Below are 26,081 nucleotides of genomic sequence, written 5' to 3'. Positions count from 1 at the left end.
GTTATCTCCTTACAAGACCTCGTCTTTATGCAGTGCCGTTCAACAAGTGCAGTGTCAATTTCTTGTACGCTTGAACTCCCTCCAGCAGCTCGCTAAGTTCGATCTGCTCTTTCTCCCCATGCGCGACCAAGATCGATCCGGGTCCATAGAGGTACTTCTTGTGATTGCCTTTGAAACGGGGCACGTCCGTTCCATACGACACAGGAGCCGTCTCGAAGCCTGGGACAGTGAGTTCCTGATCAACATCCGGTAGATAAACTTACCTTCAACATCGTGATCCAACAGCGTCTCGGGGTACTCGAATTTGAATTCAAATCGAACATTCGGATGCCGGGCGGCGACATCTGCCACGATCTTCTTGATCCCATCCATATCGGTCGCCACGCGAACAGCGCAGAGAGCGGTACTCGTCGCAGGCACAATGTTATAGCTCACGCCCCCTTCAATCTTACCGATATTCAAAGTCGACGGACCAAGAAGCGACGACTCGGGAAATTCAGCGGACAGGAAATCATTGAGAGCTGCAACCAACGCCGTGTTCGCATTCACCCCATGATGAGGGTACCCCGAATGACTGTCCAGAGTCAGTGACAGCCCCTCAAACAATTGCAATCATCGCACAACACCTACCAAGCCTTCCCTTCTGCGATCAGCTCAAACACCAAATGTCCCTTATGCCCCACGACCAACTTTCCCTCGGTCGGCTCGCCGAAGATGACCCCCTCGAAACTCAATCCTTGGTCGTTGGCCGCGATCATCCCGGGACCGCCTTTCTCCTCGCCAACCACAAACAACAGTCCCACATCGCCTTCGTGCACCAATCCGTCCGCGCGAAGCTCTTCTAACGCGCAGATCTGCGCAGCCATGGGTCCCTTGTCATCGCAAGCTCCACGACCGTAGATGGTTGACCCTTCAATGCGCAGGGGGATGTGCGGGGGAACGGTGTCCATGTGCGCTGATAGACAGGCGCGGGTTTGCCGCTTTGATCCCAGATACGCGTAGACATTCTCGCGGGTAGAGCCGTCCGCGATGGGAAGTCGTTCAACAGTGTAGCCTAGCTGAGTGAGATGGCTGTCGAGAAAGCGAGCGACGTCTTGCTCGTAGTCGCTGTTACTGGGGACTTCGATCAGGTCGCAGAGCAGCGAGAGGACGGGCGGTTTATTCATGATGGTGTAGGCTTATGGATCTCGAGGTCAATACGTAGTAAGCTGTTTCACTCGCGGCAGTCTGAAAGCCAGAATAAGAACAAAACACGAATTGGCCGACGAGGAGAAGCCAACAGCTCTCAGAAGATGCGGGGTATGACGTTGTCCAAGGCACCAAGGCACCACCGCGATACGCCGCGTCTCGCCCAATCAGAAGGCGCAGACTGATCAGCACCCCGGGATAAGCCTCTCTTTTGCCTGCTGCACAGTCAACAGTCCCAATCAACCCAGGTAGTCCCTGGCTATGACTGGCTAATCCCAGTCCGTAATCTTCAGTAGTGCCATCACCCCGCCGCCTCGATCCTCCCTATAAACATATCCCACCCTGTCCTTCCCGCCACCTGTCCACACCACCATAACCACCTCTCCCAAACAAATTCCTCGAAATGACCCTCTCTCTACACATCAGCGACGAATCCACCGGCACCCAAGAGCGTCTATTCAAGTCCCTAAACGACTACCTACAGTCCGAGGGGTCCATCTCCGCCAGCAGCACCGCGCAGCGCATCGACGCGGAGAAATCATCCCTCGGAATAACCGACCCGGGCGCATTCTGTCAAGACACGTGGCTGATCATCCGGGCGCTGGTGTTCCAGATTCCGCATGACCATGTCTATCAGGACCGATTGGTTGAGGTTGTCGATGCGTTGACGAAGTTGCCGGCCACGGAGATCGAGGTCTGGGGTGTATGTATTCCGTTCGGTTTTGAATCCGATTCCGTCCGACCTGGGCGAGATATCATGAGTGCAAGCCAGTGCCAGTTGCTGATGAAGTCGACAGGAAAAGAAACGTATGTGGACGGATCTCCCTCTCCTAGGACCTCAGATGCGAGAGGATTGGAACCGTACGTCCTCCCCACTCCCCTACTTACCTAGCTGCCGAGCCAACCGAAACCAAACGAACTAACACCCCCCAGCGCCGGAGTACAACACCAAAAAGGCCGAATCGTGGCCCTCCGCCGCCCTGAAATGGGTGAGCCTGAACGCGTTCGCCGCGCGACTGTTACGCCTCGAGTCCGTAACGTGGGGAAATTTCGGGCTGTGGACGATCCGCGACGTCCTGGAGGAAGAGACATCGGGGCCGGAGTATGAGGCCGGGATCGACGCAGTGGCGGTGTGGATCAAGTACGCGGGCAAACAGATATACGAGACATCCCAAACGAGCGATAAGCCGGAGGAACGGATGTTCAAGCCGGGGTCGTTGTATTCGGGTCCGTCGAAGTACTGCGTGGAGCGATGGGCGTTTTGGAAGGATCGTTTGGATCAACTGGGTGCTCTGGGAGGGGAGACAGCGGGTAGGGCTCAGGAGACGAAGAGGATCATGGAGGAGATTGAGAGAGGATAGAAGGTTGATTGGAGTTATCCAGCAACCAGGTAGAAGGAATACCTTCCTGTTGCAAACCAAATAACAAACTACGTCCTAAGAAAGCAACAACTGCGAATTACACCGTGAATTGGCAACCTAGCTAACACCGCAGCTTAGATACATCGGCCGAACAGTTCGCATATGAGTGAAAAGCAAATAACTCCGTCTTGAAATTCTTTCAAGTCCCAATTTTAGGTGGTCGGCGTAGAAGCTCAACTCAATCCTGGCAGTGCTTAACGCACCGGCTTACAGGATGTTGAGGAGGCCGAGTTCGAGCAGAGCGCTCTTGGCGCAGCCGTCACCAGCCTCGGTCAGGAGGGCCAGATCGATGGTGTGGTTCTCCTCAACACAGGTGTACTTGTTGGTGACGCTGAGGGCTGTTAGAATTGTTCTCGACTGCAACAGGGAGAGAATGAAGTCTCACTATTCGAGGTGCTCGATGTTGATGATCTTGCCGCCATCGTCGCCGTGCTTGCCGCCATCGTAGCCGTGCTTGCCGCCATCGTAGCCGTGCTTGCCGCCCTTCTCGTGCTTGTCGGGCATCTCGTCCTCACCGCCACCGGGGGCGGGGGAAGCGTAGACGGCGCCCATAAGGAGGACGGTGGAGAGGGCAGCGAGAGAGAAACGCATTTTGATTGAGGTGGTGGAGGTTTAGAAAAGCTTGGAAGGTTTTGATCGAAAGTGGTTTTGGGATTGAAAGACTGAGCTTGCTTTGCTTTTTTGGATTGCTGCTGTTGGATGATTCTTCTCCAGGGCAGGGTTTGAGGGCCTCTTTATAGCTTTTCTGGAGACCCTGTTCCTCCCTGTTTCTGGTGTTCCTGGCTGTTCCAGGAAGTCAATCAGGGAAATGATGAGGTGACAATTCGAGGTTCCCATTGGTCCCGCTGCGGAATTGCAACATGGGAGTTTGGATGTCTTCGTAAGAGGGGAAGGTCTCAATCCTGCTACGGCTCTCCAGTGGGGCCCCATCATCACGATAAGGGCACTGGAAGCATCATGGAAGAGAATCCCAAATGGTGTGGGAACTGCACGATGGTGCCATCTTGTCGCCAAGAAGGGAAAACCAGCAGACACACAATCGAGGGGCTTGGTTGCGTGAACATCCAGCGCATATCGATGTTCCTGGACGGAAAGGACAGCCTGAAAGCAACTGGAGTGGGATTCTTCAGACTCTGCAGATGTACATCTTCACTCCAAGCCCCATCCGACGCCAAAACGCAGCTTAATTCAATCGCGCTAGGCGCAGAAATGCTTAAGGCAGCCCTACAGTAGGTAGCAATAAGCATAGCCAAGCACGAAAGACTGCAACGGGCGCCAGCCGTTCCACGGATCGCAGGCGTGGCTCCGAGGAGATGGAAAAATGTTTCCAGAAAGCTGTCGCCCTAAACGGATGATGTCACGACGCACCCATGTTGTCGAGTATGCGGCATTTCACCGGAATTCGTCTTTCCTTGGGTGCCATCGGACTGACTCGGTGAATGCGCAATCAGATGTGGAGATCTTCGCAGGTGAGGGTTGTATCCTCACGAATTACTCAGGCGGCGTCGGTGGAGACTTACAACCTGAAAATGCTGATGATTGCAGAGTCCGCCGGCCAATGAGAGGCCTTGAAAAAATCTAGCTGCTGAGTCAGGCGAATGGACCCCTGCCAAGGCGCAGAATCATTTCCTCCGGGTTCCGATGCACGAGACGCCAAGCCCACGCATAATTATCCATCCCTCCATTGGCATCTGCAGCGATCTTCTGCAGTAATACTGATTACTCTTCCACCGTCCATATTCCTGCAGGGGGCTTAATCTGACACAATGCCACGGTGCATTTTCAATCTCTCGTAATCTGTCGCAATTCTCCATTTCTAAGGCCCTACTGCGCCCTCATTTGCCGATCCAACTCCTTCCACCGCGCAGAATTCCGCTTTACAATTATTAATAATTCGCCCACTGCGCTGACAAAGGCAACACCCGGCGGCGCTATGTAACATGATTGGCCGGTGATGGCGGTGTCCGCGATGGCGATGGGGCCATCGGGCCATCCATGATGGATCCAGTCGGAATTATCGGTCGTCCAATGCCGACATCCGCACCGACTGATAATAGCGGGGTGGAAGATTGTTTGTTGGCCAAGCAGGAGGGGCATCCATCACGATATAAAGCCACCGACACGCCCAATTGACCTGGCCATTATTCCTCCAGTATCATCCAGACTACCAATCCTCTCCCGCACCAACACCCTCACATCCATCGCAATGGGCTCCACTCAGGTTGAATTCAAGAACCCCGCCACGGCCACCCTCCTGGAGGCTGTCAAGGCCCGTCGCACCGTCTATGCGCTCAAGGGCGAGAGCCCCATCTCCGACGAGGCCATCCAGAACATCGTCGAGACCTCCGTCCTGCACGTCCCCAGCTCGTTCAACACCCAGACCTCGCGTGTCGTCCTCCTGCTGAAGGAAGAGCACAAGAAGGTCTGGGACATCACCCTCGCCGCGCTGGAGGGCCTCGTTGCCGCCGGCGCCGTTCCCCGGGAGGCCTTTGAGTCGTCGACCAAGCCCAAGATCGAGAGCTTCCGCGCTGCCTACGGAACTGTAAGACTCGCGTGTTTGCGCTCGTTATCCCAAAATACTAACCGGTTCAGGTCCTCTTCTTCGTCGACTATGAGTCCCTGGCCCCGATCAAGGAGAAGTTCGCCATCTACGCCGACAAATTCGATCCGTTTGCTTTGGAGTCCAACGCTATGTCGCAGTACCTTGGTATGCACCCATCCCTTTTATGTTCGCCAATGTTTCAAGTGTTAAACTAACGGACACCAGTCTGGACTGCCCTAGAGTCCGAAGGCCTCGGCGCCAACCTGCAGCACTACAGCCCCTTGATCGACGAGGGTATCCAGAAGCAGTGGAACTTGCCCGGTTCGTGGAAGCTCGATGCCCAGCTCGTCTTCGGCACTCCTGCCGCCGCGCCCGGCGAGAAGGCCTTCGCGCCTCTGGAGGACCGCTTCAAGGTGTTTGGTAAATAAGCATGATACGATATGAAGTCTTTTAGCGTGGTTCACTTTAGACATGTCGATAGATCAATGTGACGATTGACCGTTTTTATTCGAGGCTTGATGTAGTCTGTAATATGTCTCTGGGATCGCTGTGCACGTGAGGGTTGTTCGAGGTAATGTGCAGTTCAAAAATTGACACAGACCAAGTCGACTTGTTCTAACTAATCTCAGAGAATAAATACTAATATACACCAGGAGTAAGGCGAAAAGGTCCCAATGAACTTGCTACCTCTCGTACCAAGCGAAAGGGTCAGAAACGTCCGACATGCTTACCAACCCTTCACGCAAATGCCATTCGACCGCCGAACTTACCATGAGTCTGGAAAGCCTAAACAAAGAGCAATTGTCCACAAGCCGACACTACATACCCATTCACTCCACTCTGCACAGCCTGCCCGTATCCAAGTCATAATCCCAGTTCTTGCTCCCCACGCCCGACAACACAAACAGACTCTCACTAGGATCATACTTCGCCTTCACCTGCACCAGCCGGTCATAATTCTCGCCATAGAAATCCTGCTCGAAGTTACTCGTATACGGATTAGCTTCGTTCATATAGGCCCCTGAATCCGGAGCCCACTCCCTCCACATTTCCTCCTTGGCCTCGTTCCAGCGCGCCGCACCCTGCAACGCCAGCTTCGGCGACCCAGCCGCCACCGGGTCCACCGTCGCTCCGTTCGAGATGAAATGGAGATACGCCGACCGCCAGGCGGGCAGCACCGCGCCCCAATACTGCGTCTGCGTGTTGCGCACCCCCGGACCACCCTGCAGTCCGATCGTGGCGTAGGTCCCGGCGGTGCTGTTCTGCGAGCGCATCGCGATCTTAAGGTACTGTTTTTGGCGCTCGAGGGGTGTGTCGATCAGCTCGGCGCGGCCTAGGAGACGACTAGAGACCAGACTCTGGCCGCCGGCTACCTCGCTGCCGGAGATGGCGCTGTAGAAGGAGGAGTAGTTCCCGAGGTTGGAGGTTGTGAAGGACACGCTGAGGCTGCTGTTTCCACCGGCAGAGTGGCTGATATTGGCGAGGACAGGGTCCACAAGGCTTTTCATGGCCGGGACAGTGGAGTTAAAGGCCCAGAAGACCTGCTTGATCACCACGCCGGTAGTCGACTCGTTGAGAGATCCAAACGACACGGCTGTCTCGCCGGTCGCCACCATGCATGCGCCTGCGATCCCGGCGTCCATCAGGTCAGGCAGCGCCGCGATATGGCGAACGGCTGCATCCCACGACGCCTCGGCGCTGCGATTGCTGCCGTCCTTGGGCGCGATCAGGACATTCCCCATAACCACATTTCTGGGCACCGGGTGATGCCGAATGACGTATTCGGTGACCACGCCGTACTGGCCGCCGCCGCCGCCTCGGAGGGCCCAGAAAAGGTCCGGATTCTCGACCTCGTTGGCGACGAGAATATCGCCTTGGGTTGTCACCACTCTCATCTGCAGGACGTGGCTGGACGCGAGTCCGTAGGTTCGCGAGATCGGCCCGTGTCCGCCCACTTGTATGTAGCCACCGAGTCCGACGCTGGGGTCCTGGCCCGTGGGGACCACTCGGCCTTCGTTGAGGGCTTTGGTGAGCACGTTGCCCCACTGCTGGCCGCTGCCGACGATGTACACGTCCTCGGAGGTGTTCTGGGAGGGAAGCGTCCAGACGGGATGGCGCTCCAGCTTGTTCAAGTTGTGAGTCCAGATAGACAAGGCAAACGCACCGGATGATCTGCATGGGGATGACAGGTACGTTAGAGCTTCATCGTCGCACTTCTTACATAAGTTAAAATACGTACCGACCGTTCAGATCATGACCCGTGCCCTTGACCACGATACGGATATTGCGCTCCGCAGCCCACTTCATCGCCGTTGCAATCTGCTCTTCAGTGGTGGCGTTGACGATGTACTGTGGTAGGCCGCCAAGAGTGCACCCGTTGTCTGCCACATAGCCTGGCGCAGTTGGGGGCAAGCAGGAATTGTTGGCGTAGATCAAGTAGTCAATGGATTCGGGGCGCTGAGAGTGCCATGAGGCGTTGGCCCAGGACGACTGCACGGTTCTGCAGGAGACGGACGACCCGAATGGATTACTGGCCCAGCATGAGGAAGCGACAGGCACGGTGCTGAGGAGCTGGTTGTCAATCGACTGCGTCGTGGGGGGTCACTTTGCATCTGGCCGAAGCCGAGGCGGTGATTGCGAAAAGGAATGCCGAGGCGAGGATTGAAAACATCTGAGGTGGCAGGTTTACCGAGTAGCTGGATGATTCATAGCTTTAGGGAGCAACTCCCGTTTATATACCTTGCCTGGACCGAGAGGACAGGAGACAGTACTGCCTCAGTGACGACATTCTCGTGAATATCACTGGAAAGGGTTGGATTTACACCCATTGACCTTACGAAGGCACATACGGTCCGGGATATACTTCGGAGTCTTCACGGTACTAGAGATGACCCACTCAGTGGATTCGAGGTCATCGGCACCAGTCAAGGCAACCCAATTACTGCTTACTACTCCCTATCAAATGATCCCTTAATGATAGACTTTGCTGGAGATTTTCTGTTCTTGTGATGGCTTCGAAATCACAAGAGGAAAAGAATAGTGAAAATCCCAGTACCCCTATTCAAATAACGTTTTTTACCGCGTGGTTGAACCACTGGGCACGGCCTGAACCGCAATCTCCCCGACTCCCTGGAGAGAACGAATACGATGAATTGCCTTGATTTGGTAATTTGATAGATTTTTCTATGTCCCAGTGGTTCGTGCCTGGTCTTAGCCTTTTTGACCCAAAGTTGCACTTCGCAGGGCTCGGGAGATCTGCACTCCTCATGTCGCATATGGCAAAGCGTGATACGAATGCGAGGATTTACTGTATCGGGTAATTACCGTTGACCCTTCATCACTTTTCATACATCATCTGCCGTATATTCGGGAATTTTGCCCCAACGCTATAATTAGAATCATTCATGACCACTGCTGAGCAAACCCAACGCTCCATCTGCAGAAATCTCCTCTTCGTCCCTGAAGCCCCATATAAAAGCTCGATCCTCAAACCCCCTAGCTAGCTCTGTGCCTAGTAGTACAAACTAGACAACATCCACCTCGATCCCTCTGATACACCTCATCTGACCTCTCGTTGACCACCTAACAAACCACTTCACAATGGCCATACCAGCCCAGAATGCGAGCAAATACAACACCTACGGAGCCATTACCCGCCTCACCCTTCGCATCCTACAATTCACATTCGCCATCGTCGTGGCCGGGATCTACGGCGCCGACCTCGCACATGCAACCAAAAACAACGCCCACGCCCACGCCGAGTGGATATACGCGGAATTCGTGGTGATCGTGTCCGCGCTTACCGCGATTGCATATCTCCTCGCACCCAGGATCCACGGCGCCTGGGCGGTCTGGGATGCTGTAATCGTCGTCCTCTGGGTGGCGCAGGCCGGGGTGTTCGGGACCATTTTCACAGCTGATGTAAACAGTGGATATGAAGAGGCTACGCTCTCGGTGGCTCGGATGAAAGCGGCTGTCTGGATCGATCTGATGAATTTGTTTCTGTGGCTTGCGACGACTATCCTGGGTATTGTGTGGGGTGTGCGAGGGCGTCGGCGTGCAGGTCGGGCTCACAAGGGCCGTGAAGGGAGGGAGGACGAAGAACCTGTGCTGAAGGATGGTGGTGATATGGAGAAGGGATTGGTAGATGCGGAGGACAACGACTGGTCGGATTGGATGGATGAGAAGAGCAGTCCGGGCGACGAGAAAGGGGAGAAATCTGATATCGGGGGGGAGGCGAAGCGTTCGTTGGGATTCTCGCAAGGACCAGCCATTGCTCCAGAGAATCAAGAATCTAAAGACCGGCAATAGCTCAGGAAGGATAATTAAATCTTAGAATCCAAAAACCAAGAACCATTCTAATATATCACAATACCTCCATCCACCTTGAGCGCTCCACCCGTCCCGAACCTGTACAACAGAGGAACTGTTTCTGGCTATTCGAAGGGACCTGATACTGCTACCCCTTTTTGGATGCTGCTTGGCAACCAGATTCACTCCTTACATAATTGCTTAAGTACTTTCTCGGCGAGAGCCTGTCTTTCGGCGTGCGGCTGGGGCTATTCTTCGTTGACTGAAATGGTGATGGGCCAACTGCCCCAGATGGCAGCGGGAAAGTGGACGCCGGGGTGGTTCTGGCCTGCATTGGCTTTTGGGAGAATTGCGTATGTGTTTAGTGACACGCGGAATCCACTGGCTAAGATGCAAACTATTTTCTAGACGATCATTGACCATGATGGAATCGTCGTTTGTTCGTTACATGAGCTTTTATGTACAAAAGGTCAAAATGCAGAAGAAAAAGAATGAAAGGGAATTAACTCCACACGCCCTACCCAGCAGCCTGGAGAATGATCTATAGCCAAAGCCCAAAGAAAGCATATACAAAAGAAATCAAAACAAAGAACGTGTCCCCTTTCCAGTCTATCCTTCAATGCCTTTCCTGCGCCATATAACCCGTCAGCGGCACATCCGCGGACTGCGTCTCCCCTTCCAACGGCCCATACATTTCATTCGCCTTATTCATATTCCTCAACCTCTTAATCAACAACCCCGGATGCCAAACAATCAACACCGCCATCGAGATAAACATCATCACGGCATCAAAGATATAGATATAGATCTCCTTCTTCCCAAGATCCGACCCCGACGCGCCGAACTCAATGGTCCTGACCAAGTTCCTAATCATCAGCGCCAGACACGAGATGTAGATCGCCCACATATACCGCTCCCAGTGCAAGCCACCATTCTGATACGCGACAGGCGTGGGGTCGCGCTTCAGGCGACGATGAAACTGAAACGCCACCCACACGAAGACCGCGAAGACGACGAGCGCAAACACCAAACCCACCAGGACCACCTTGACACCGATGGACATGATGTGCGCGTCGCCTGTGACCTGGACGCCGGCACCGAAGATCTGCGTCAGGAAGCACAGCACGTCGTTCGTCACGAAGATGAAGGTGAGCCATTTAGTGCGGATGCTGGAGTGGTGCTCGGCGTTGCAGGCGCGGATGATCCGGCCCAGGATCATGTAGATGGTTGCGGCGACGAGGGGCGGAGCGCACATGATGAGCATTTGCTGCAGTGCCCATGAGCTGATTAGGGTTCGGTTGTTATGCGACCAGGCGCGGCCGTAGTAGCTGAATGTTTCGCCTATGGAAAAGAGAGAGGAGTCAGCGAGGGCTATGTGGGGTGAGGAAGCGGGTGCAATGCTACAGAGTGGGAAATGTGGAGGAGAGACTTACAAACTCCGCCTAGTAGCATGGGAATGAAGTATGCGGCGCGGTAGGGGAACATGAGCACGAGGTGGGCAATGGTTGCGATGCCAAAGATCACGACAAAGGCGTATCCGGCTGGCTTGGATGGGTTGTAGGGGTAGAATTCGACCCAGGGATCTGAGCCGTTCTGGCCGGGGTGGAATTCGAAATCCATGATTTTGGGAATCAGAGCGTAGCAGAGAGGGAGATCAAACAGAGAGTTAAAATTGAACTATCCACCAGGAATCCATCCCGACTTATATGCCAACGTAGACCATCAAGACGTCCATGGTGGTTTCTGCATACGACGATATTACCGAATCGGGTAATTCGTGAACGAGTACGAGTGGGTCGGCCAGATAAAGCTTAACCCGGGCAGCGATCAACGGTGGACTGGCCCTAATTTTAGCCTCGAGTTTCATGAATATCGGTGGATCTGCGATATGTGTTGACCAATGCATTTGGCCGAGGCCCTCTAGTGATTAGGTCTGTGCCGCATGGATGTCGCATTTTAGATCCCTGGAGTGACATGAAACCGTCCTGATGTGGATGCCTTCCGACATGCGCGGCTTTTTCCTTTCTGCGATGCTCAGAGTTTTCATTGTTGCCTCAGTGGGCCAATCTCTAGCGGGGAGTGTTGTGTATGCTTGCCACCGGCCAGTTCCTTATGGTCAGATGCTATACGATTTAAATTTTAAATTCATGGTTTCTATGTTCAGACCCGATTGTCCACCATGTTGTCCATCTGTGGTTCCCATTTGACTAGTCTATATAAGCTTATTCCTAATTATAGATCCCACATGGTATCTCCTGCTGTTGCCCCCTCGGTCATTTATGTCCCGACTCTCATGCCGAAATTCGTCCGACAATGCTCGATGACACTAGCCGGCTACACAATTCATAATCCTCCATGTTTTTCCTGTACATACGGTCTGGTGGACATTGGGTATTCAGAATCGGTATATGACAGGTCAAGAGAAAATACAAGAAGGACGAGCAACCCAGATAATCCCCAAAATCACGCCCCACAAATCGTCCTCACAGGCCACTCAATCCACTGATGATAATCTACCCTCAAAGAATTTCGAATCCCCGAAATAACATGCACATCCCATCCCTCCATAAACCACGTCGGCGTCATATACTTCAACATCACACTCCAATAAGCTAGTATAACCAACGCAAAAGAGTCTTTATCCTCCAATCGCTGCACAAAGGTATCCGGGAGTCGGTAGATCCATCCGATGACCGCAGGCATCAGACATGCTCCATCACCCTTGATGCTGCGGACATTGTGCATTTCTTCAAAGGAAACCATAAGCTTCTCCATCCCCGAAACGTAGAGCTCCCTTTCAGACTCGGGAACAGATTCCTCGAGGAACTGGCGCGCAGCAGCGAGATGAACTTTCTGCTCGAGCAATTCCGTTTCCAGCGCCGGAGTCATCTTCGGCTTTTCTTGTTCCCCGGGATCCAAAATTCCAGAGAAAACCTCCTGGGGTTTGGAAAACAGGATGAACCGAACGCCTCGCATCAGGACGAGCCATTCCGATTGCCCGGTCTCGCTGAACACGAGGTATTCGCCGCGGCGGGGCCCGCGGGCAAAATAGATAAAGCAAATAAGCACAGCGGATAGATAGACCATCTGGCAGTTGTCGGAGTCGAGCTTCGACAGGATATTGGTGACGGATCGAACACCGAACGTGAAGTGGCTATCCGCCTTCGCCACGTACTCGTCCCGGCGGTCGGGATTCTCATGGGCCAGGTGCAACGCCGCAATGGCGAGATTAAGATGGTGAATGGAGGGGAAGGAAATCCCCCAGCGTGGTACATGGACCTGCCATATCGCTCTGTGCTTTTCTGTTACATCTCCGAAGGTGATATAAGTTGCGGTGATGAACTGATGGAAGAGTTCTAAATCGGCGAACGAGATTCCGCCGCTTGCGTGATGGCTTGCGGACAGATCACATTGGACCCCAGTGGATGTGGAGTCTGGTGACTGATTGCTATCGGATGGTGATGGCACTGCCAGGGGCTGATACTTAGACTGTTTGAAACGATATCGTCGGGTGGGAGGTGAGGATGCTGCTGAACCCTGAGATGGAAGTACAGGAGGGCTCGAGAAGTCACATTCAATTGAATGCTGCGAGCAGTTGGTGCAGATAGGTTTCTTCTCGTCGCACTGGAACGTGTCAGTATCGTATCCGGAGATATCCTGTTCCAATAGATCGTATTGATCCGAAGATAGGCAAAGAGCAGAGCAGAAAAGACTGAGAATCCGTTCCATTGCGGGGAGATATATCTCGGAAGGAGGTTGCAGGAGGGCCAAAAGTACAGGTAATAAGGGGAAATAGATGGCAGCGTAAGGAGACTCACCTTCACACGCCGCTTCTTACAGTTCCTACATCCTAAGCGAGATTTCTGATGTGATCGCCTGGAGCGAATCTTGTTCTGCAGGTCAGCGTCCATGTCGGGGCGATGCGGAAGATGCAGTCGTATTCGTTTTCTTTTGCCTGCCTTGGGCCCAGATTTCTCCGCCGGCTTTGTCAGCGCCCCCCACGTGGGGGCGGCCTGAGGCAGCAGTCCGGTTGCAGGTGGCGAGCTCATGACGACGTTGACCGAATTCTCCGGAGTGAAGAAGATGTGAAACTAAATAACTGGCAGGAAAATAGGGGTGTGCCACTGTGTGTACCTTGTGTAGTCAACAATGTGTGATAGTGCCTCGACGATCGGCCATTCGGCCTTGTATGAAATTGCTGCATGTCCTAAAATTAGTGTCTAGGCCCCAAGATTTCTACTGAGGGGTTTGAGATTAATTAGCCGTGCCGTGGGTATGTTTTAAGAGGGTCATATCATGGCAGTATGGAGTCTTTTGCATTGGCCCGGCAAAGTCCAAGACGGAAGCGCCGACACGATAGTACCAGTGTAAAATGTCCTCGTTCACGCAATGTTGAGGTATCCCATGATCACCTCACCGTGGAAAGCTATCCCAAGCCGATCTTGCCATGAAGTAATGGATAAGTGGGATGAAAAGGGTCCTGAAGTTATGGTGGCCATCTCTAATGAACTTCTGGCTAAGCTGGCGATATTTGATGCCTAATTTATCAGGGCGAAACCCAAATCCGGCTTAGTCAAGGGTATTGAGCACTAGCCCATATCCGGTTAGCCTTCATTGACCGACTGATCCCTTGTTGCGGGTCCTCTTTTTCCCCATTCCACTGTTCATCCTAACCAAGCATGATATGCATTTGAACCAACCGGCTAACTAGTCGCTTGAATGGTCTCATCTCTGCCCGTATTCTTTGCGTGAGCTTGCCCTACTGGCTGAGTAGATTGATCCATCATGTCGGTGACTGTCTACTCTGAAATTGTTGATTTTGATACACTGATTCCCAAAGTCGAACCTATTGAACGCGAAAGTATGTTGCTTTACTACCTGATATCCTGCTGTTGGACTAACATCTCACTAAAGACAAGGACGTGGAACGACTAATCCCTTGGATATTCAAGGATCAACCAATCGCAAAGCATACGTGCATCCGGGGCTGGCCGAGAGAAGAGTATGAATTTCGGGAGTTCTTTCATAGGATCATCGGTTTCTATTACGACTTAGACGAACAGAGTATATCGGCGACTCTAGACTTTTTGAGGCCGCACGAGACAGTCACATTACCGAGGAAAAATTGGGAAGGTCCGGGTAGAAATCAATGCTCATTCCAATTTTAGGGTATGATGCTAAAGAACTTGATGGAGACTATATGTTATAACCTTGAGGATACTTTTGACTCATGCCCTGAACTTGAGTAAGTTTCTATCCTCATATTTTCCCCCAAAGTCTCCATTCTAATTATTCACGAAGTTTCCCGGTATTGGGGTCTAAGCAGAAGTATTTTATCGGTGGTGAGCGATATTCTGCGAAGGCCGAGGGTACAATCACTATCAGATCTCAAGGCCATATTGTCCCCGTAGTCTCCTATGTTGCTGTATGATTTTTATGCACCCCATTTTATCGATGAAAAATTCGCTGACGTTTCTAAGTGACCGGAAGGACAGAGCTCAGGTGGCCTTTTGGCTGAGAACCTTAGTATTATGTTGGGTCAGCTTGCCAGAAATATTGCCTTGGACCCTCAGGACCAAGAGGTATTTGTCATTGGTCTTTGTGGGCCTCGTGTCTATATTGCCCATAGTCTATTCACCACTAGCCAGATTTCCAGGGTACATTCCAAGGGCTTTTCAGAGGACGAGACTTGCAAGGTGAGATTTACAAGGGGCTATGATTTGTGTTTGAGAGAAGATTGGATTGAGGCTATGCGTGCTCTCTCGAGGTTATTTCGATATCTCTTGAGTGGGAAAGCGAAGGTTGGTGCTATACAAGCGAATCCGTCCTAAATTTAGTTTCTTCGGAAAACCGGGGGGAATATCGAAATTGGGGCTCAGTTATGTGGGTGAAGAATCCATCATCTCAAAATACTGCCCAAACACCCCGACACTCCATTCGCAAGCCGTACCAGAGGTCGGCATTTCCGCCACCTCATCACTCGTCACAGGTTCAGGAGTATGGATTCCCACAGTTACGGCCGCAGAAGTCGCCATCTCCCACATACGAGTGAGGTGCTCAGAGCTTTCAAAATCAAGAACCCCCGCATCTTGATCATTCGAGACCGGTGTTGGCATTATGGCTTCTGGGCTGTCTCGCATGGCCAACCCCTGGTTGTAAAGCTGCTCGATTTTTCCCCATCGCCCAGACCCATTCATCTGGTTATGCTGCTTCCAATAGCTGTATGCTTCTTCGACGATTTCCCACGCGGAGTAGTCCGGAGTATCGGATAGAGTCAGGCACAAATCCAACAAGAGACAAGCAAGCGCTTCCCATTCGACGTATGTCTTGAATAACCATAACCACTGCTTTCCACTTTCATATCCTCGGAGTGCCTGCGCATGCTGCAAAACGTCCACGCATATTCCTCGGAAGTTACCCGGCATTGCGATGTCTTTTTGTCTGATCCCTGCGCGAGGTTTCGTGACGGCTAGTTTGAAACGAACAAGGATAAGTCGAGTGGAGGCGATCGTTACAAAGTCAAGGGGAACTGTACTGTCGCAGCACGACAGATATTTGTTTTCAATGCCCGCGCGGAACTCATCAATCAGTTTGCACTTTTCGAGCGGCGACAATATTTTGTATCCATTGTCACGACAAAACTGATCGGAAAAGACTATCCGACGGCCAAAATAGCTCACTTCGAATCTGATCAGACTAAACAGCAGTTCCGTCTTACCGGTCTGAGGCTGGGGAACCTTTTTCATGACTGGGTCGAGACTCGCGTCGCTCACGTTCGTAGGCATCTTGGTATCGAAGTGTGACTCCAAAATGCGCGGAGTCGACCCGTTGCTTTCGGCAGCTCGAGTGTCGAGAATACATATGTGCCACCACAGGCGACGTCGCATTTCGACTTCGAACGGTGCGATTCCTTGACTCTCCCCGTCATGATGAAGACCCGTTTTTACAGCCATTCCGATGGCAAGATCCATTAGCTTTCGCATGTTTGTACTTGATTTATCTCCTTCGCCACAGATCTGAATTGTCAGATTGGTCTTGACATGCGGAATTGATTATAACCTACTAGGTATATGACAAGCGCCTGCAAAACAGACAGGCCCTGCGTGTTGACAAAATCGGCCTTTAAAAGAGCTTTTTCGACACCTGTTCGGTATCTTTTATCGTTAGCTTAATACTAATATGGTAAACCATAGGTGAATACCTATTCAGCAGTTCTTCTTTGTCTTCCTCAAGTTCCTCTTGGCACCCCACCGCATCCATTGTCAAAATGGCAGAGTAGTAGATTGCAAACATCAAGCATTCGTCCGGGTAGCCATTATTCCTGCGCCCTCGAACCAGATTCATCACCTGCCTCTGGAGAGTAGGGGCATGGAATATTTTGATCAGTGGATCTACATTTTCCAAATACTTCTGCCAGAGAAACGACACAGTCACTGGGGAGGGACGCAAAGTTTCTAGACGTGGTACTGGATCTGATTTGAATAAGGAGCGCAGTTGAGTATCTCCTTCGGCGGAATTCGGGAGCACAATGTCCTTAGACGATTTTTCATTTACAAAGTCATTGGGCTGTGTTGCATTATGCTCGCAGTTCTATGATGCTATGAGCAGAGTTCATTCACGGGGTGTACTCTCACAACAACCTCTTGATTCAAGTCTTCTGAAAGACCCAGACTTATATGATGCGTGGTATCTTCATCAGGCGGGATATTGGGCTGATCGTTCTCCTCGCCATTTTCGCTGGACAAGTTGTCAGAACGATGCACATTCGCCAACAGCAGCTCCCTGATCTGCGAGAAATCTCGTCCTAAAGCCTCCAAAGCCCCTTCGATCCTGTCGACGCGTGCTTCGAGACTACTTTCGGACCTTCTTGAGCTCGGACTGCGTGATTGCGTCCGCTCCGCTCTCCGCGGTGGATAGGAGCATTGCACACGAACCTTGACGCAATAAGCACACGGGAACGATCGATCGCACTTGATCTTTCTCCGACGGCATTCGAGGCACGATCGGCCCGATGCGATTGCTCTCCGAGGCATTTATTATTAATACAGTCTGTGGAGTTGGAAATCCAAGGGGCGCTGTGGTTCGGCGTGGTGCTGTGATGTGGTGAAATAGTATTAGGATCGGGATGGGTGAGACGATGGTGGATGAGTCGATCCAACAAAGCCCCACAAATATAGTGCGTAAGTCTGTCGGCGTTTACATTGATTGGCTGGAGCGGAGAGCGGAGGGAAAGTCCGTATTTCTAATAAGAAACCTAAGTTGGTGATTTAGTGTATTTGTTAGTTGGGGGCCGTAGCCCAGCATAATGATACGAAGTATATGGCTTCTATGAGATGATCGGGATGAGCTGGAAGGCATAAATGAGGACCATTTCCCCTGAGTTGGATTCTCAAGAGCAAACAGAAAAGCATCGCATCTACCTTTCCAATCTAGATTGATCATTTCAAAGTCCAACCTTTCCAACAGCACCAAAATGTCCCCCGCGTACAAGAACATTGCCATCGTTGGTGTACGTGAAAACAGCTTATCCATCCACCATTTAACATCCTAACATTCCCTAGGCCAGCGGCAGCATCGGGAAGATCATCCTCAACGGCCTGATTGAATCCTCGCAGTTCTCTATCACCGCCATCACCCGCAAGGAGAGCGAGGCTACCTTCCCTGCCGGAGTCACCATCCACAAGACCGACCTTTCAGAGTCCGACCTCGAAGATGCGTTCAAGGGCAAGGACGCCGTTATTTCCACCGTCGGAGCTGCAGGGTTCGCTGAGCAGCAGAAGCTCGTCGATGCCGCTCTTCGCGCCGGAGTCAAGCGCTTCATCCCCTCTGAGTTCTCGGCTAATAACCAGAATGAGAACGTTCTGAAGCTATTGCCTCTTTTCGGCCAGAAGACGGAGCTACTCAAGTACCTGAAGACCAAGGAGTCTGAAGGACTTACCTGGACCGGTATTGTGCCGTCGCTACTGTTTGATTGGGTATGCATTCGGCACTGCTTTCCTGGGCCTCAAAATTAAAGCTAATAACATCGCATACAGGGTCTGGAGAACGGCTTCCTCGGCTTCGACATTCCCAACCGCAAGGCTACGATCTGGGATGGCGGAAACAAGAAATTCACCCTTACCAACGAAAAGCAGCTCGCACAAGCTGTAGTGTCCACACTCCAACGTCCCGAGGCGACCAAGAACCAGTACCTGGTTATTGCTTCGGTGGAGACTAGCCACAAGGAGATACTCGCCGCTTTGGAGGAGGCGACTGCTGCCAAGTGGGAGGTTACAATGACAACCACAGAAGAGCAGGTAAATGATGGTCTGCAAAAGGTTGGAGCCGGTGATTTCAGTGGCGCATTTGCCTTGGTCCGGGCTATTTGCTTTGGTAGCATTCCTGGCTTGAATGCGAACTATGTCAAGGATGAGAAGCTTGGAAATTATGTGTTAGGACTAGATTTGGAGAGTGTCGAGGAGACTGTGAAGCGCGTTATGAAATACTAAATCTCCAATCCGTTAGAGGATTAATTGGATTGGCAAGTCATAGTTCTGGCTTATTTCACTGCTTTCAATGGTCTTTGATATATTTTCATATTCTCCCAACCGATTATAACAGGCGAACTATCCCCCAACAATGCGACAATATTCTCAAGCAGGGATCCCCCTATGCCCTAACTATTGGAATGGTTGTGCTGGTGCATCTATCTAGTCCACGCCCTCCAAGAAGAGACTTCAGAAACGCCATAGCCCCCGGGATCCCTGCCACCATAGCATCCCGGTGTGTTCCATTCTCTACCCTCACATACGTAATGTTTGTTCCTCCAGCACAATAGCTTTTGACCAACGCATCGGTATCCTCAATAGGAGGTGCAATCTCATCATTAGTCCCCTTCCAAATATAAAGTGGACAGATCGGAGTGCCGTGAGACCCCATCGTCCCAAATGTATTCAGCAGTGTCGCATGATCATACACAATTCGATCGCCATTATCAAAATATGCGGACATTCTGGGCTCCCAACACGGAGACATCTGCCCCAGCCCCCCTCTTGACCCTCGACTACACTGATACTTCGTCGAGTAAAACTGCCCAGCGCGCTCAGGCAGCAAATGACGGTCCAAATAGCTCCCGAAGCACGGGAACGTATTCGCAATGCCATTGAACGCGGCCGAGATAAGCCCCGCGCTTGGTGTTCCGTTAATCGCAAAGAACGTCTTGGTGATGTTAGTCGGTAAGCCGCCGATCGCCGCGCCAGAGATTTGGACGTCCGGAGCGTAGACGGCGTGTAGCTCGGTAGCCCATTCAGTCGCCAATGCTCCACCCGAGTATCCAAGCATTGCAGCCTTTGTGGCCGAAGACGCCCCGACAATTGAGCCTGATCTCTGTACCGCACGCAGAGAGTCCAAAACCGCGTATCCTGACTGAGTGCCGACGGTAAACGAGGCGTTCACGCCCTCATAGTCCGGTATGCTGATCGGTATTCCCTGCGATAGAAACGTTTGGATTAATGTACTGAAGTCGCCGAAGATCCCGTATGGATTTGCGGGGACACCGTCCTGGGCCCAATAGGACGGCGAGCAGTTGCTGTCAGGAGAGTCATAGGCGACCTGGAAGGAAAGAAAATGACGGTCGGTTGCGTTTTTGGGGATTAGGACGGTGGTCACGGCGTAGCTCGGACATCCGTGTGCATCGCTTGTACGGTATAAGTGTTGATGCGCGGATTGAACTATTGATAGGTCTATGATTGTGGAAGTTAGGTTCACAGCCCGGGACTTGATTATTTTGCCTGGTGGTGACGACTCCCAGGATGAGTTGTCGGGCTTGTAGAATGGGTCTTGGGTTGGAAGAAGAGGTGGACTGTGCTGGTTTGGCGTGTTCGTTGAGGAAGGGTTGATGGCGAGCAGCTGACCTGCCACGATCAAGAGTACCGAGGCAATATGCAGCATTGTTTCGAGGCGCTTGTGACAGCCAAAGCTGGCCTATAGTCTGACGATATATTGCGCGGTTGGGGTTCGAGCAATTCTGGGCCAGCTCTTCGACCAGATACCTTTGAATTGCAGACCAAGTTAGGACCGACGCATTTAGTTATAGAAAGCCTTCGAATGCATTCCCTCTTGATGTATTGTGCCTAGGCAGGTAGAAACGAGGTGCAAACCCTTATACTAAATAGGCAATAGCGACCTGAGTGGCTTATCCGTAAACACTGATAAATCATAGTTTGCATGAAACACACGGCTATCCCATGCTGTTATATCAACTGACAGTCCGTGGCCGATGCAGGTGACGATGGGCGATACATGTGATACGTGTAACCCTAACTTGCCAAATGACCCGATTGCTTCTGATCATCCAGTCTACTATATCACCTGTGCATGACCTTGAGGTGAGATTTTAGTATCAGGCCCCTGGCCCCTGGTCACAAAAATTCATTAAAAACCACACTATTTCTTTTCAAGATTATTGAATTAAAAATGCTAATAGCCGTGGCTCATTGGAGATGACAGTACTGATCTGATTTGTGCTTCTGGCTAATTGTTAAGGTTTGATGAGAAGTGATGTTCGCAGATGTAGACACAGCAATCATGTACGGAGCTTGACATAGGTCTATCTGAGACACCGCCATTTCGTCTGGCTTCTGCCCCACAAATGTACTCGAGGCTCGGGAGCACATCTAGGCATGATTGGAGCGACAATTGGAATATTGGGGAGAATATGTCTCGCAATCACAGGGCCAATTGTAACACACCTCGGGGGTTTTCTGCGGTAAGATAGACATTGAACAATGTGAATAGATGCCAAAACGGCTCTCAAGCCATATCTTAATCGAAGTTACGTCTTTGCTCCAGATGCTGCTTGATATGAGTAAACGAATAAACAAGACTGCCCTCGACCAAATGTTGAGCCAGATCGTATCGAGAAAGAAATACCACTTTTGGCGTTGTTCTTGACGTGTTTTGCGATGTTTGTATTTAACGGTATGGCCAATTAGTAGATTTTCATAGTTGCTCAAATTCTATCGCATTAGATCTATGGCGCAATGAGATTAAGAGACGGACTAGCATTCTGCGTGTTCCAAGCCATGGGCAACGCGAGTTGGGGTTTAATCGAAACTCCATCGTTATTTCTATAGACATCATCGAAAACCGGTATCTCTATTGAACTAAGTTTAGACCACATGGTCCGGTACACTCGAATTATTGGGACGAAGTCATGGCGACACAGGGTGTTTGGAGAAACTGCTCGGATTCCATCATCTGATCGAGTTCGAGGAACAGCGAGCGTTGATAATGCAGCCACTGCAAGGATACTGCTGGATAATAAATAGCTTGCTGGAATCCTTTACTGGGTTTAAGGTTTCATTCCTATGTTACAGTGCAACTGATACAATTCTCATGAGGCAGTTCACCCCGCCGCTAGTTGGATTTAAATTGCGCCGGCTGGATAGGTCGCACAAGAAACCGTTGGTTCATCCAAACTGCCAACCATAATTGGACTGTACTGCAGATTGCTCAAAGGAATTGTCCCTAGACCCCATTCGCATCTGATCCAAGGCGCTGTGAGTGGTCTGAACCGGTGGTCAGCATTTCATACTCGTGCCTTTCATGCTCCCGCGGATAAAGATTGGAAGCGACGTATTGAAGGAGGGCCGCAGCAACTATAACATATCAAAAATCATTTAGATACTATTAGAAGGATCATCAACTCACATAAAAATATGAAAAATGAGCAGCTGCATATTCCTGCAAGATACGCCAGTGGCGAGAGGCCAAGCTTTTCAACCATATTGGAGTTTGCAAGAACATTTAACACCTTATCAACACCTAATCCCATTAAGCTATATCTAAATTCTTCATGAATCCTTTTTACTATCAAGTTCTACTAATAATATACAATCATAAGTTAACCCAACAAAAGCTAAATAAACACTAATATAAGATGTCTCTGTAAATTATATAATTTTTATTAACTAAACTAAATACTGATCGAGAAAGCTATTATAAGCATTAAAATATAAAAAATAAATTTTGAAAAATGAAGATAGCTTATTATCCTTCCCACAGATATGTTCCTAGTTAAAAAACTAATATTATAGCAGTAGCAATACTTAATAGCTAGATATAGTCATCAAATTCGGGCGCTCGGAGAGAATGCCGTGGCCAAAGGCCCGTGGCTGAGGATACCCAAAAGCACCCTTTTCCCATGAGGAAAGCAGATAGGCAAGAATGTGCAAGTGTGCTGGGGTAGTCATTGGAAAGTCCAAGACTCTCTAGGGATCCTGCCGTTATCTGAACCCAGGCAGGGACAAGGATAGCGACACTAGACGCCTTACATATACGGGTTATGTATCGCCGATGGGACTTTCTGAGGTAATGGTCCACAGTCTGTTCACTTATGTAGGCAATGAAATGTAAGCCAAGTAGAATCGACAAGATTATTTTGAGGGCTAGATAACCCGTGAAAGCGTTTTGATGGATCCATAGGCTGCTTAATCAAGTAGTAATTCCAATTGCTTGGACTGAAGTTGCCCATCTCGAACGTGTAGTCTTTGATGGTCAGTCGAATAGATCAAGAACAGAGGAAAATTTACAGCGTCAGATATACTAACATCAAGAACAAATGCAATTGGTATGAGAACCCCGAGGGAGAGTATTTGTAGGAAAATTGAATCCCATGCCGTTTGGGGCTGCTAGAATTAGGCTGGAGACAAGAGAGCTGGAAATCGTCCCATAGGAGAGTCTACCATTATAATAAACGCAGCAGCAAACAAGTAAGGATGAAGTGTGAGAAAAGTCCAACGCTTTCCGGAAATGACGTCTATGTTCGTTCAAGTCTACAATGTGCTACTTCTGCAATGGGGTAGACATTACGCAAGGGATGATCTATTGCATGTAATGTGATCTGTTCTAAAGCCACGCTCCATTTCCATCCTCCATTAGGAATTCTGGCTGTCATTATTCATGATTTACCTTTCATATGCAAATATAGTCCTTAATTCCGCCCTACGCAGGGAACGGGGTGAAAGTGCGGTGTACCTCACTTATAAACCTTCTTTAACAACTGATCTATTCTCACTTTTAATATTATTTCACAAGGAAAACTACAACGCTAGCCAAACCATAAAGCAAAGGAGGGGTCATCTAGCTTGTGAAACACAACATAACTTAAAGTCACCATAAGAGTGGTAACTAGGGGCGATGTGATCATCCGAGTAAAATGGCACCTCATATCACCTTGCAGCTTGCAATGTTGGCTTGCCCGCCCCTTGCTTGCATTATGTGTATGCCACAGCTGTTCTTATTGTCCCATATGGCTAGAGGTGAGTATATTAGAAAGTCTCTGCCTTTTTTAAAAAAAAAGAGAAAGAAAAGAAAAGAAAAGAAACGCAGACAAGGAAGACGAAAAAGAAGGAAGGGAAAAAAAGAAAGTTAAATGGGAAATGGCTATCACAAATAAGATAATTACTATGTTAATGCTATCTAATCAGTATTCACGCCGCATAAACCTGACCTAGCTATGAATCTCGCGACTTGGACCTGTAAGATTCTTTTAGCCTTTGTCGGCACCTGGTGGTTGCCTTTTTATCAGGCTCGATAAGTGTCAATTCAACACTCTACAGGAACCATAACCGAGTACCTATTGCATTTCTAATGCAAGTGATACATCTCGCATCCTGACGCAGCTGGGACGGTCCCCTAGAGTAAGTGAACGACCAAGGGGTCAAACCGTCAATGCCAGCAACGGCATGGCAATCGCAAAGCAGGTAAGGTAAAATAGCAAAATTAGAGGCCATCGGTAATGAAAGAAAAGATTGTATACGTATTTTCGAGCACGGAGCCGACCGAGAAGGTAGCGGTTATCTGCTCTCCAGTCTATACTCCGCATGGCACTTTATATGGCGGGTCGGATGTTGGTCTTTCTGGCGGTGTAGTAGGAAGAGACCATCCACTCCCCCGCCTACAGGGTCCTACCTTTTAGGACCAGGACCGGACTACGGTAAGACCGAATGATAAAGCACTCGAGGAACCAATAGCTAATTATCCTGAACTTTGAACCTCCCATGAATCCACTCGGTAGGATCTCCCAGCATTTATCCAGCTGTATCCGGCCACATCCGGAGTACGAAGCAACCACTTAAATGCACGAGCTGCTCTCAGGCGCTGCGAGATGTTGGCTTTATTCTGTAGTATTGAAACAAACTTCTCCAGGAACCACAGAATCCCCACTTAGTGGACGATAGTACCTAACCTGCAGATCCACTTCGTTTCGGATAATCTGCTCCGTTATGGGGAACTACAACCACGAAATAGCATAAGGGTGTCTCATTCGACAATCATGCATATAACTCTTCCCCGGCCCCCAACTGCTACAATGTAAATGCAACATTGTGCTCCTGGGCTGCAAACTGCTCTCTCTCACCAGGTCCACATATCATTATATAAGGAGCTTGAGATCCCCCTTTCCAGCACTGAGATATTCTCCGACAACAGCACAAGAGATCATCGTACCCGCTACCTTGAGATAATCCTCCACTTGCATGTTTGTTTTCCAGCTTGGCATCCATCCCTTGATCCGTCGGACCTAACCTTGTACCAGATTTGCCAAAACGCCCACCCCAACAAACAAACTCAAAATGCGTCTCGCCGTCCTTGTTCTTTCTTTCATCGCTGCCACCGCTACGGCTTGCACTCCCTCCGGCCAGCCCTGCGACACTCAGACGCCATGCTGCTCGAAGGTCTGCATGACGAAGAACGAGCCCGGCTCTGAGAACCCCAACGGCACTTGCTCTTAGAGGAAACTATTGCGAGAAAAGCCGAACAAGGTGAATATCATCGATAACTTTTTTTAAGAAAGGAAATGGTGACTGTTTGATGGATTCTGGAGGTACCAATGGTAGCAGGGGTGTCGATGCTCATGTATATAAATATAAAAGAACTACTTCATAGACCTGAAGAAACTGAAGATCATTTTCACAGATCCGACGTTGCAGCATATTTTGTAGATCGAGAAAACCTCGGTCTAGTTGCCGCAATGATTGGCGCTAATCATTGGCCTTAGCCGTCAGGCATCAAACAGTCTATGCAGGCGGCCATTTGCTGTTCTAAAGACCTACTACCCCTGATCTACTCCAATTCTGATCAGCGATCAGTTAAACCGTTAATTGAGTCAGAAGGATTGATGTTTTGTCGGCAGATCGTCTAAACTTGTGCATTTCAGTGTTGAATATTGCAAGTAGCTACTAGGAGGTACCGGGGGTGACAAAATATATATCCTGCACTTCAGTAACGCGGTAATCCACAGGCACTAGTAGTACCAGCATTGAACATAAAATTTCTTAAAAATGGCAAAGAGCCTCGTTGATCGAAAATGTTCGTTATTCCATTTTGAAAGCGTTGCTGATAGCCGTGATCCGTCTTCAGCTGAGGTCTATTTCTCCCGCATTATCAAACTGACAATATGGATGTCAGACAGCACCGTCATAAGGGAGTACTTGGCAGATTAAAAAGTCCGAACCCCTTGTCAAGTATAATGTAATATTTTCTAGTGCTTATGACAAGGCGTCGAGACAATAGGTGGGAAAAGCCAGGATCCGGGTGGTGTGCTGATGCCGCCCGCGGAGACCGCGGAGACCGTGGTG

At 50.3% G+C, this 26,081-nt stretch overlaps 12 protein-coding genes across 12 annotated transcripts; 5 read left to right on the top strand and 7 right to left on the bottom strand.

The window, feature by feature from the left end:
- Positions 1-25: 25 nt before the first annotated feature.
- P170DRAFT_450090 (M20 family metallopeptidase) lies at positions 26-1,166 on the bottom strand (the record flags this gene model as incomplete). Its single annotated transcript, XM_024851095.1, has 3 exons — positions 26-219; positions 264-574; positions 631-1,166. The coding sequence occupies 3 exons, from the start codon at positions 1,164-1,166 to the stop codon at positions 26-28; spliced, it is 1,041 nt and encodes a 346-aa protein (XP_024700355.1).
- Positions 1,167-1,426: 260 nt separating this feature from the next.
- On the top strand, positions 1,427-2,699 carry P170DRAFT_513123 (DUF3632 domain-containing protein). The gene is made up of 3 exons (XM_024855069.1): positions 1,427-1,891; positions 1,986-2,049; positions 2,122-2,699. Exons 1-3 carry the CDS (start codon positions 1,592-1,594, stop codon positions 2,547-2,549), a joined length of 792 nt encoding a protein of 263 aa, XP_024700354.1. The 5' UTR covers positions 1,427-1,591; the 3' UTR covers positions 2,550-2,699.
- On the bottom strand, positions 2,683-3,370 carry P170DRAFT_271705 (uncharacterized protein). The gene is made up of 2 exons (XM_024843146.1): positions 2,995-3,370; positions 2,683-2,940 (listed from the first exon to the last, which is right to left on the bottom strand). The coding sequence occupies exons 1-2, from the start codon at positions 3,198-3,200 to the stop codon at positions 2,817-2,819; spliced, it is 330 nt and encodes a 109-aa protein (XP_024700353.1). The 5' UTR covers positions 3,201-3,370; the 3' UTR covers positions 2,683-2,816.
- A 1,329-nt stretch (positions 3,371-4,699) lies between these two features.
- Positions 4,700-5,657, top strand: P170DRAFT_513122 (nitroreductase family protein). The gene is made up of 3 exons (XM_024855068.1): positions 4,700-5,151; positions 5,202-5,316; positions 5,377-5,657. The coding sequence occupies exons 1-3, from the start codon at positions 4,816-4,818 to the stop codon at positions 5,577-5,579; spliced, it is 654 nt and encodes a 217-aa protein (XP_024700352.1). The 5' UTR covers positions 4,700-4,815; the 3' UTR covers positions 5,580-5,657.
- Positions 5,658-5,981: 324 nt separating this feature from the next.
- Positions 5,982-7,851, bottom strand: P170DRAFT_458626 (putative isoamyl alcohol oxidase; the record flags this gene model as incomplete). Its single annotated transcript, XM_024851810.1, has 3 exons — positions 7,757-7,851; positions 7,391-7,722; positions 5,982-7,323 (listed from the first exon to the last, which is right to left on the bottom strand). Exons 1-3 carry the CDS (start codon positions 7,820-7,822, stop codon positions 5,982-5,984), a joined length of 1,740 nt encoding a protein of 579 aa, XP_024700351.1. The 5' UTR covers positions 7,823-7,851.
- An 829-nt stretch (positions 7,852-8,680) lies between these two features.
- On the top strand, positions 8,681-9,467 carry P170DRAFT_502091 (MARVEL domain-containing protein). The gene has a single exon (XM_024854176.1). The coding sequence runs from the start codon at positions 8,752-8,754 to the stop codon at positions 9,460-9,462; it is 711 nt and encodes a 236-aa protein (XP_024700350.1). The 5' UTR covers positions 8,681-8,751; the 3' UTR covers positions 9,463-9,467.
- Positions 9,468-9,975: 508 nt separating this feature from the next.
- Positions 9,976-11,325, bottom strand: P170DRAFT_513121 (RTA1 domain-containing protein). Its single transcript, XM_024855067.1, has 2 exons — positions 10,896-11,325; positions 9,976-10,803 (listed from the first exon to the last, which is right to left on the bottom strand). Exons 1-2 carry the CDS (start codon positions 11,080-11,082, stop codon positions 10,079-10,081), a joined length of 912 nt encoding a protein of 303 aa, XP_024700349.1. The 5' UTR covers positions 11,083-11,325; the 3' UTR covers positions 9,976-10,078.
- A 526-nt stretch (positions 11,326-11,851) lies between these two features.
- Positions 11,852-13,328, bottom strand: P170DRAFT_440198 (Zn(II)2Cys6 transcription factor domain-containing protein). The gene has a single exon (XM_024850023.1). It carries the CDS (start codon positions 13,189-13,191, stop codon positions 11,926-11,928), a length of 1,266 nt encoding a protein of 421 aa, XP_024700348.1. The 5' UTR covers positions 13,192-13,328; the 3' UTR covers positions 11,852-11,925.
- Positions 13,329-14,120: 792 nt separating this feature from the next.
- On the top strand, positions 14,121-15,181 carry P170DRAFT_513119 (uncharacterized protein; the record flags this gene model as incomplete). The annotated part of the gene is made up of 6 exons (XM_024855066.1): positions 14,121-14,323; positions 14,377-14,567; positions 14,631-14,707; positions 14,764-14,887; positions 14,958-15,063; positions 15,111-15,181. The coding sequence occupies exons 1-6, from the start codon at positions 14,248-14,250 to the stop codon at positions 15,179-15,181; spliced, it is 645 nt and encodes a 214-aa protein (XP_024700347.1). The 5' UTR covers positions 14,121-14,247.
- A 70-nt stretch (positions 15,182-15,251) lies between these two features.
- P170DRAFT_513118 (transcription factor domain-containing protein) lies at positions 15,252-17,504 on the bottom strand. Its single transcript, XM_024855065.1, has 4 exons — positions 17,103-17,504; positions 16,664-17,052; positions 16,526-16,616; positions 15,252-16,478 (listed from the first exon to the last, which is right to left on the bottom strand). Exons 1-4 carry the CDS (start codon positions 17,493-17,495, stop codon positions 15,342-15,344), a joined length of 2,010 nt encoding a protein of 669 aa, XP_024700346.1. The 5' UTR covers positions 17,496-17,504; the 3' UTR covers positions 15,252-15,341.
- A 431-nt stretch (positions 17,505-17,935) lies between these two features.
- On the top strand, positions 17,936-18,950 carry P170DRAFT_450078 (aromatic alcohol reductase; the record flags this gene model as incomplete). The annotated part of the gene is made up of 3 exons (XM_024851093.1): positions 17,936-17,971; positions 18,024-18,437; positions 18,498-18,950. 3 exons carry the CDS (start codon positions 17,936-17,938, stop codon positions 18,948-18,950), a joined length of 903 nt encoding a protein of 300 aa, XP_024700345.1.
- A 160-nt stretch (positions 18,951-19,110) lies between these two features.
- Positions 19,111-20,391, bottom strand: P170DRAFT_450077 (putative lipase 8 precursor; the record flags this gene model as incomplete). The annotated part of the gene is made up of 1 exon (XM_024851092.1): positions 19,111-20,391. One exon carries the CDS (start codon positions 20,389-20,391, stop codon positions 19,111-19,113), a length of 1,281 nt encoding a protein of 426 aa, XP_024700344.1.
- Between the last annotated feature and the right edge of the window lie 5,690 nt (positions 20,392-26,081).

The sequence above is a fragment of the Aspergillus steynii genome (assembly GCF_002849105.1).
Source record: "Aspergillus steynii IBT 23096 chromosome Unknown P170scaffold_8, whole genome shotgun sequence".
Lineage (NCBI taxonomy): Eukaryota > Fungi > Ascomycota > Eurotiomycetes > Eurotiales > Aspergillaceae > Aspergillus > Aspergillus steynii.
The sequence above is the reverse complement of the archived record's forward strand: the minus strand, read 5'-3'. Positions and strand labels throughout refer to the sequence as shown.

Excerpts from the sequence above, each read along its gene's own strand:
- P170DRAFT_513121 (XM_024855067.1), bottom strand. The coding sequence starts at position 11,082 with ATGGATTTCGAATTCCACCCCGGCCAGAACGGCTCAGATCCCTGGGTC. Across the intron at positions 10,804-10,895 it reads CATGCTACTAGGCGGAGTTT|GCGAAACATTCAGCTACTAC; the intron begins GTAAGTCTCTCC and ends TCTTTTCCATAG.
- P170DRAFT_513118 (XM_024855065.1), bottom strand. The coding sequence starts at position 17,495 with ATGCCTCGGAGAGCAATCGCATCGGGCCGATCGTGCCTCGAATGCCGT. Across the intron at positions 17,053-17,102 it reads CAGAAGACTTGAATCAAGAG|AACTGCGAGCATAATGCAAC; the intron begins GTTGTTGTGAGA and ends ATAGCATCATAG. Across the intron at positions 16,479-16,525 it reads AGGCGCTTGTCATATACCTA|ATCTGTGGCGAAGGAGATAA; the intron begins GTAGGTTATAAT and ends CTGACAATTCAG.
- P170DRAFT_271705 (XM_024843146.1), bottom strand. The coding sequence starts at position 3,200 with ATGCGTTTCTCTCTCGCTGCCCTCTCCACCGTCCTCCTTATGGGCGCC. Across the intron at positions 2,941-2,994 it reads AACATCGAGCACCTCGAATA|CGTCACCAACAAGTACACCT; the intron begins GTGAGACTTCAT and ends AACAGCCCTCAG.
- P170DRAFT_440198 (XM_024850023.1), bottom strand. The coding sequence starts at position 13,191 with ATGGAACGGATTCTCAGTCTTTTCTGCTCTGCTCTTTGCCTATCTTCG.
- P170DRAFT_513122 (XM_024855068.1), top strand. The coding sequence starts at position 4,816 with ATGGGCTCCACTCAGGTTGAATTCAAGAACCCCGCCACGGCCACCCTC. Across the intron at positions 5,152-5,201 it reads TCCGCGCTGCCTACGGAACT|GTCCTCTTCTTCGTCGACTA; the intron begins GTAAGACTCGCG and ends TAACCGGTTCAG. Across the intron at positions 5,317-5,376 it reads CGCTATGTCGCAGTACCTTG|TCTGGACTGCCCTAGAGTCC; the intron begins GTATGCACCCAT and ends AACGGACACCAG.
- P170DRAFT_502091 (XM_024854176.1), top strand. The coding sequence starts at position 8,752 with ATGGCCATACCAGCCCAGAATGCGAGCAAATACAACACCTACGGAGCC.
- P170DRAFT_513123 (XM_024855069.1), top strand. The coding sequence starts at position 1,592 with ATGACCCTCTCTCTACACATCAGCGACGAATCCACCGGCACCCAAGAG. Across the intron at positions 1,892-1,985 it reads CGGAGATCGAGGTCTGGGGT|GAAAAGAAACGTATGTGGAC; the intron begins GTATGTATTCCG and ends TGAAGTCGACAG. Across the intron at positions 2,050-2,121 it reads GATGCGAGAGGATTGGAACC|CGCCGGAGTACAACACCAAA; the intron begins GTACGTCCTCCC and ends AACACCCCCCAG.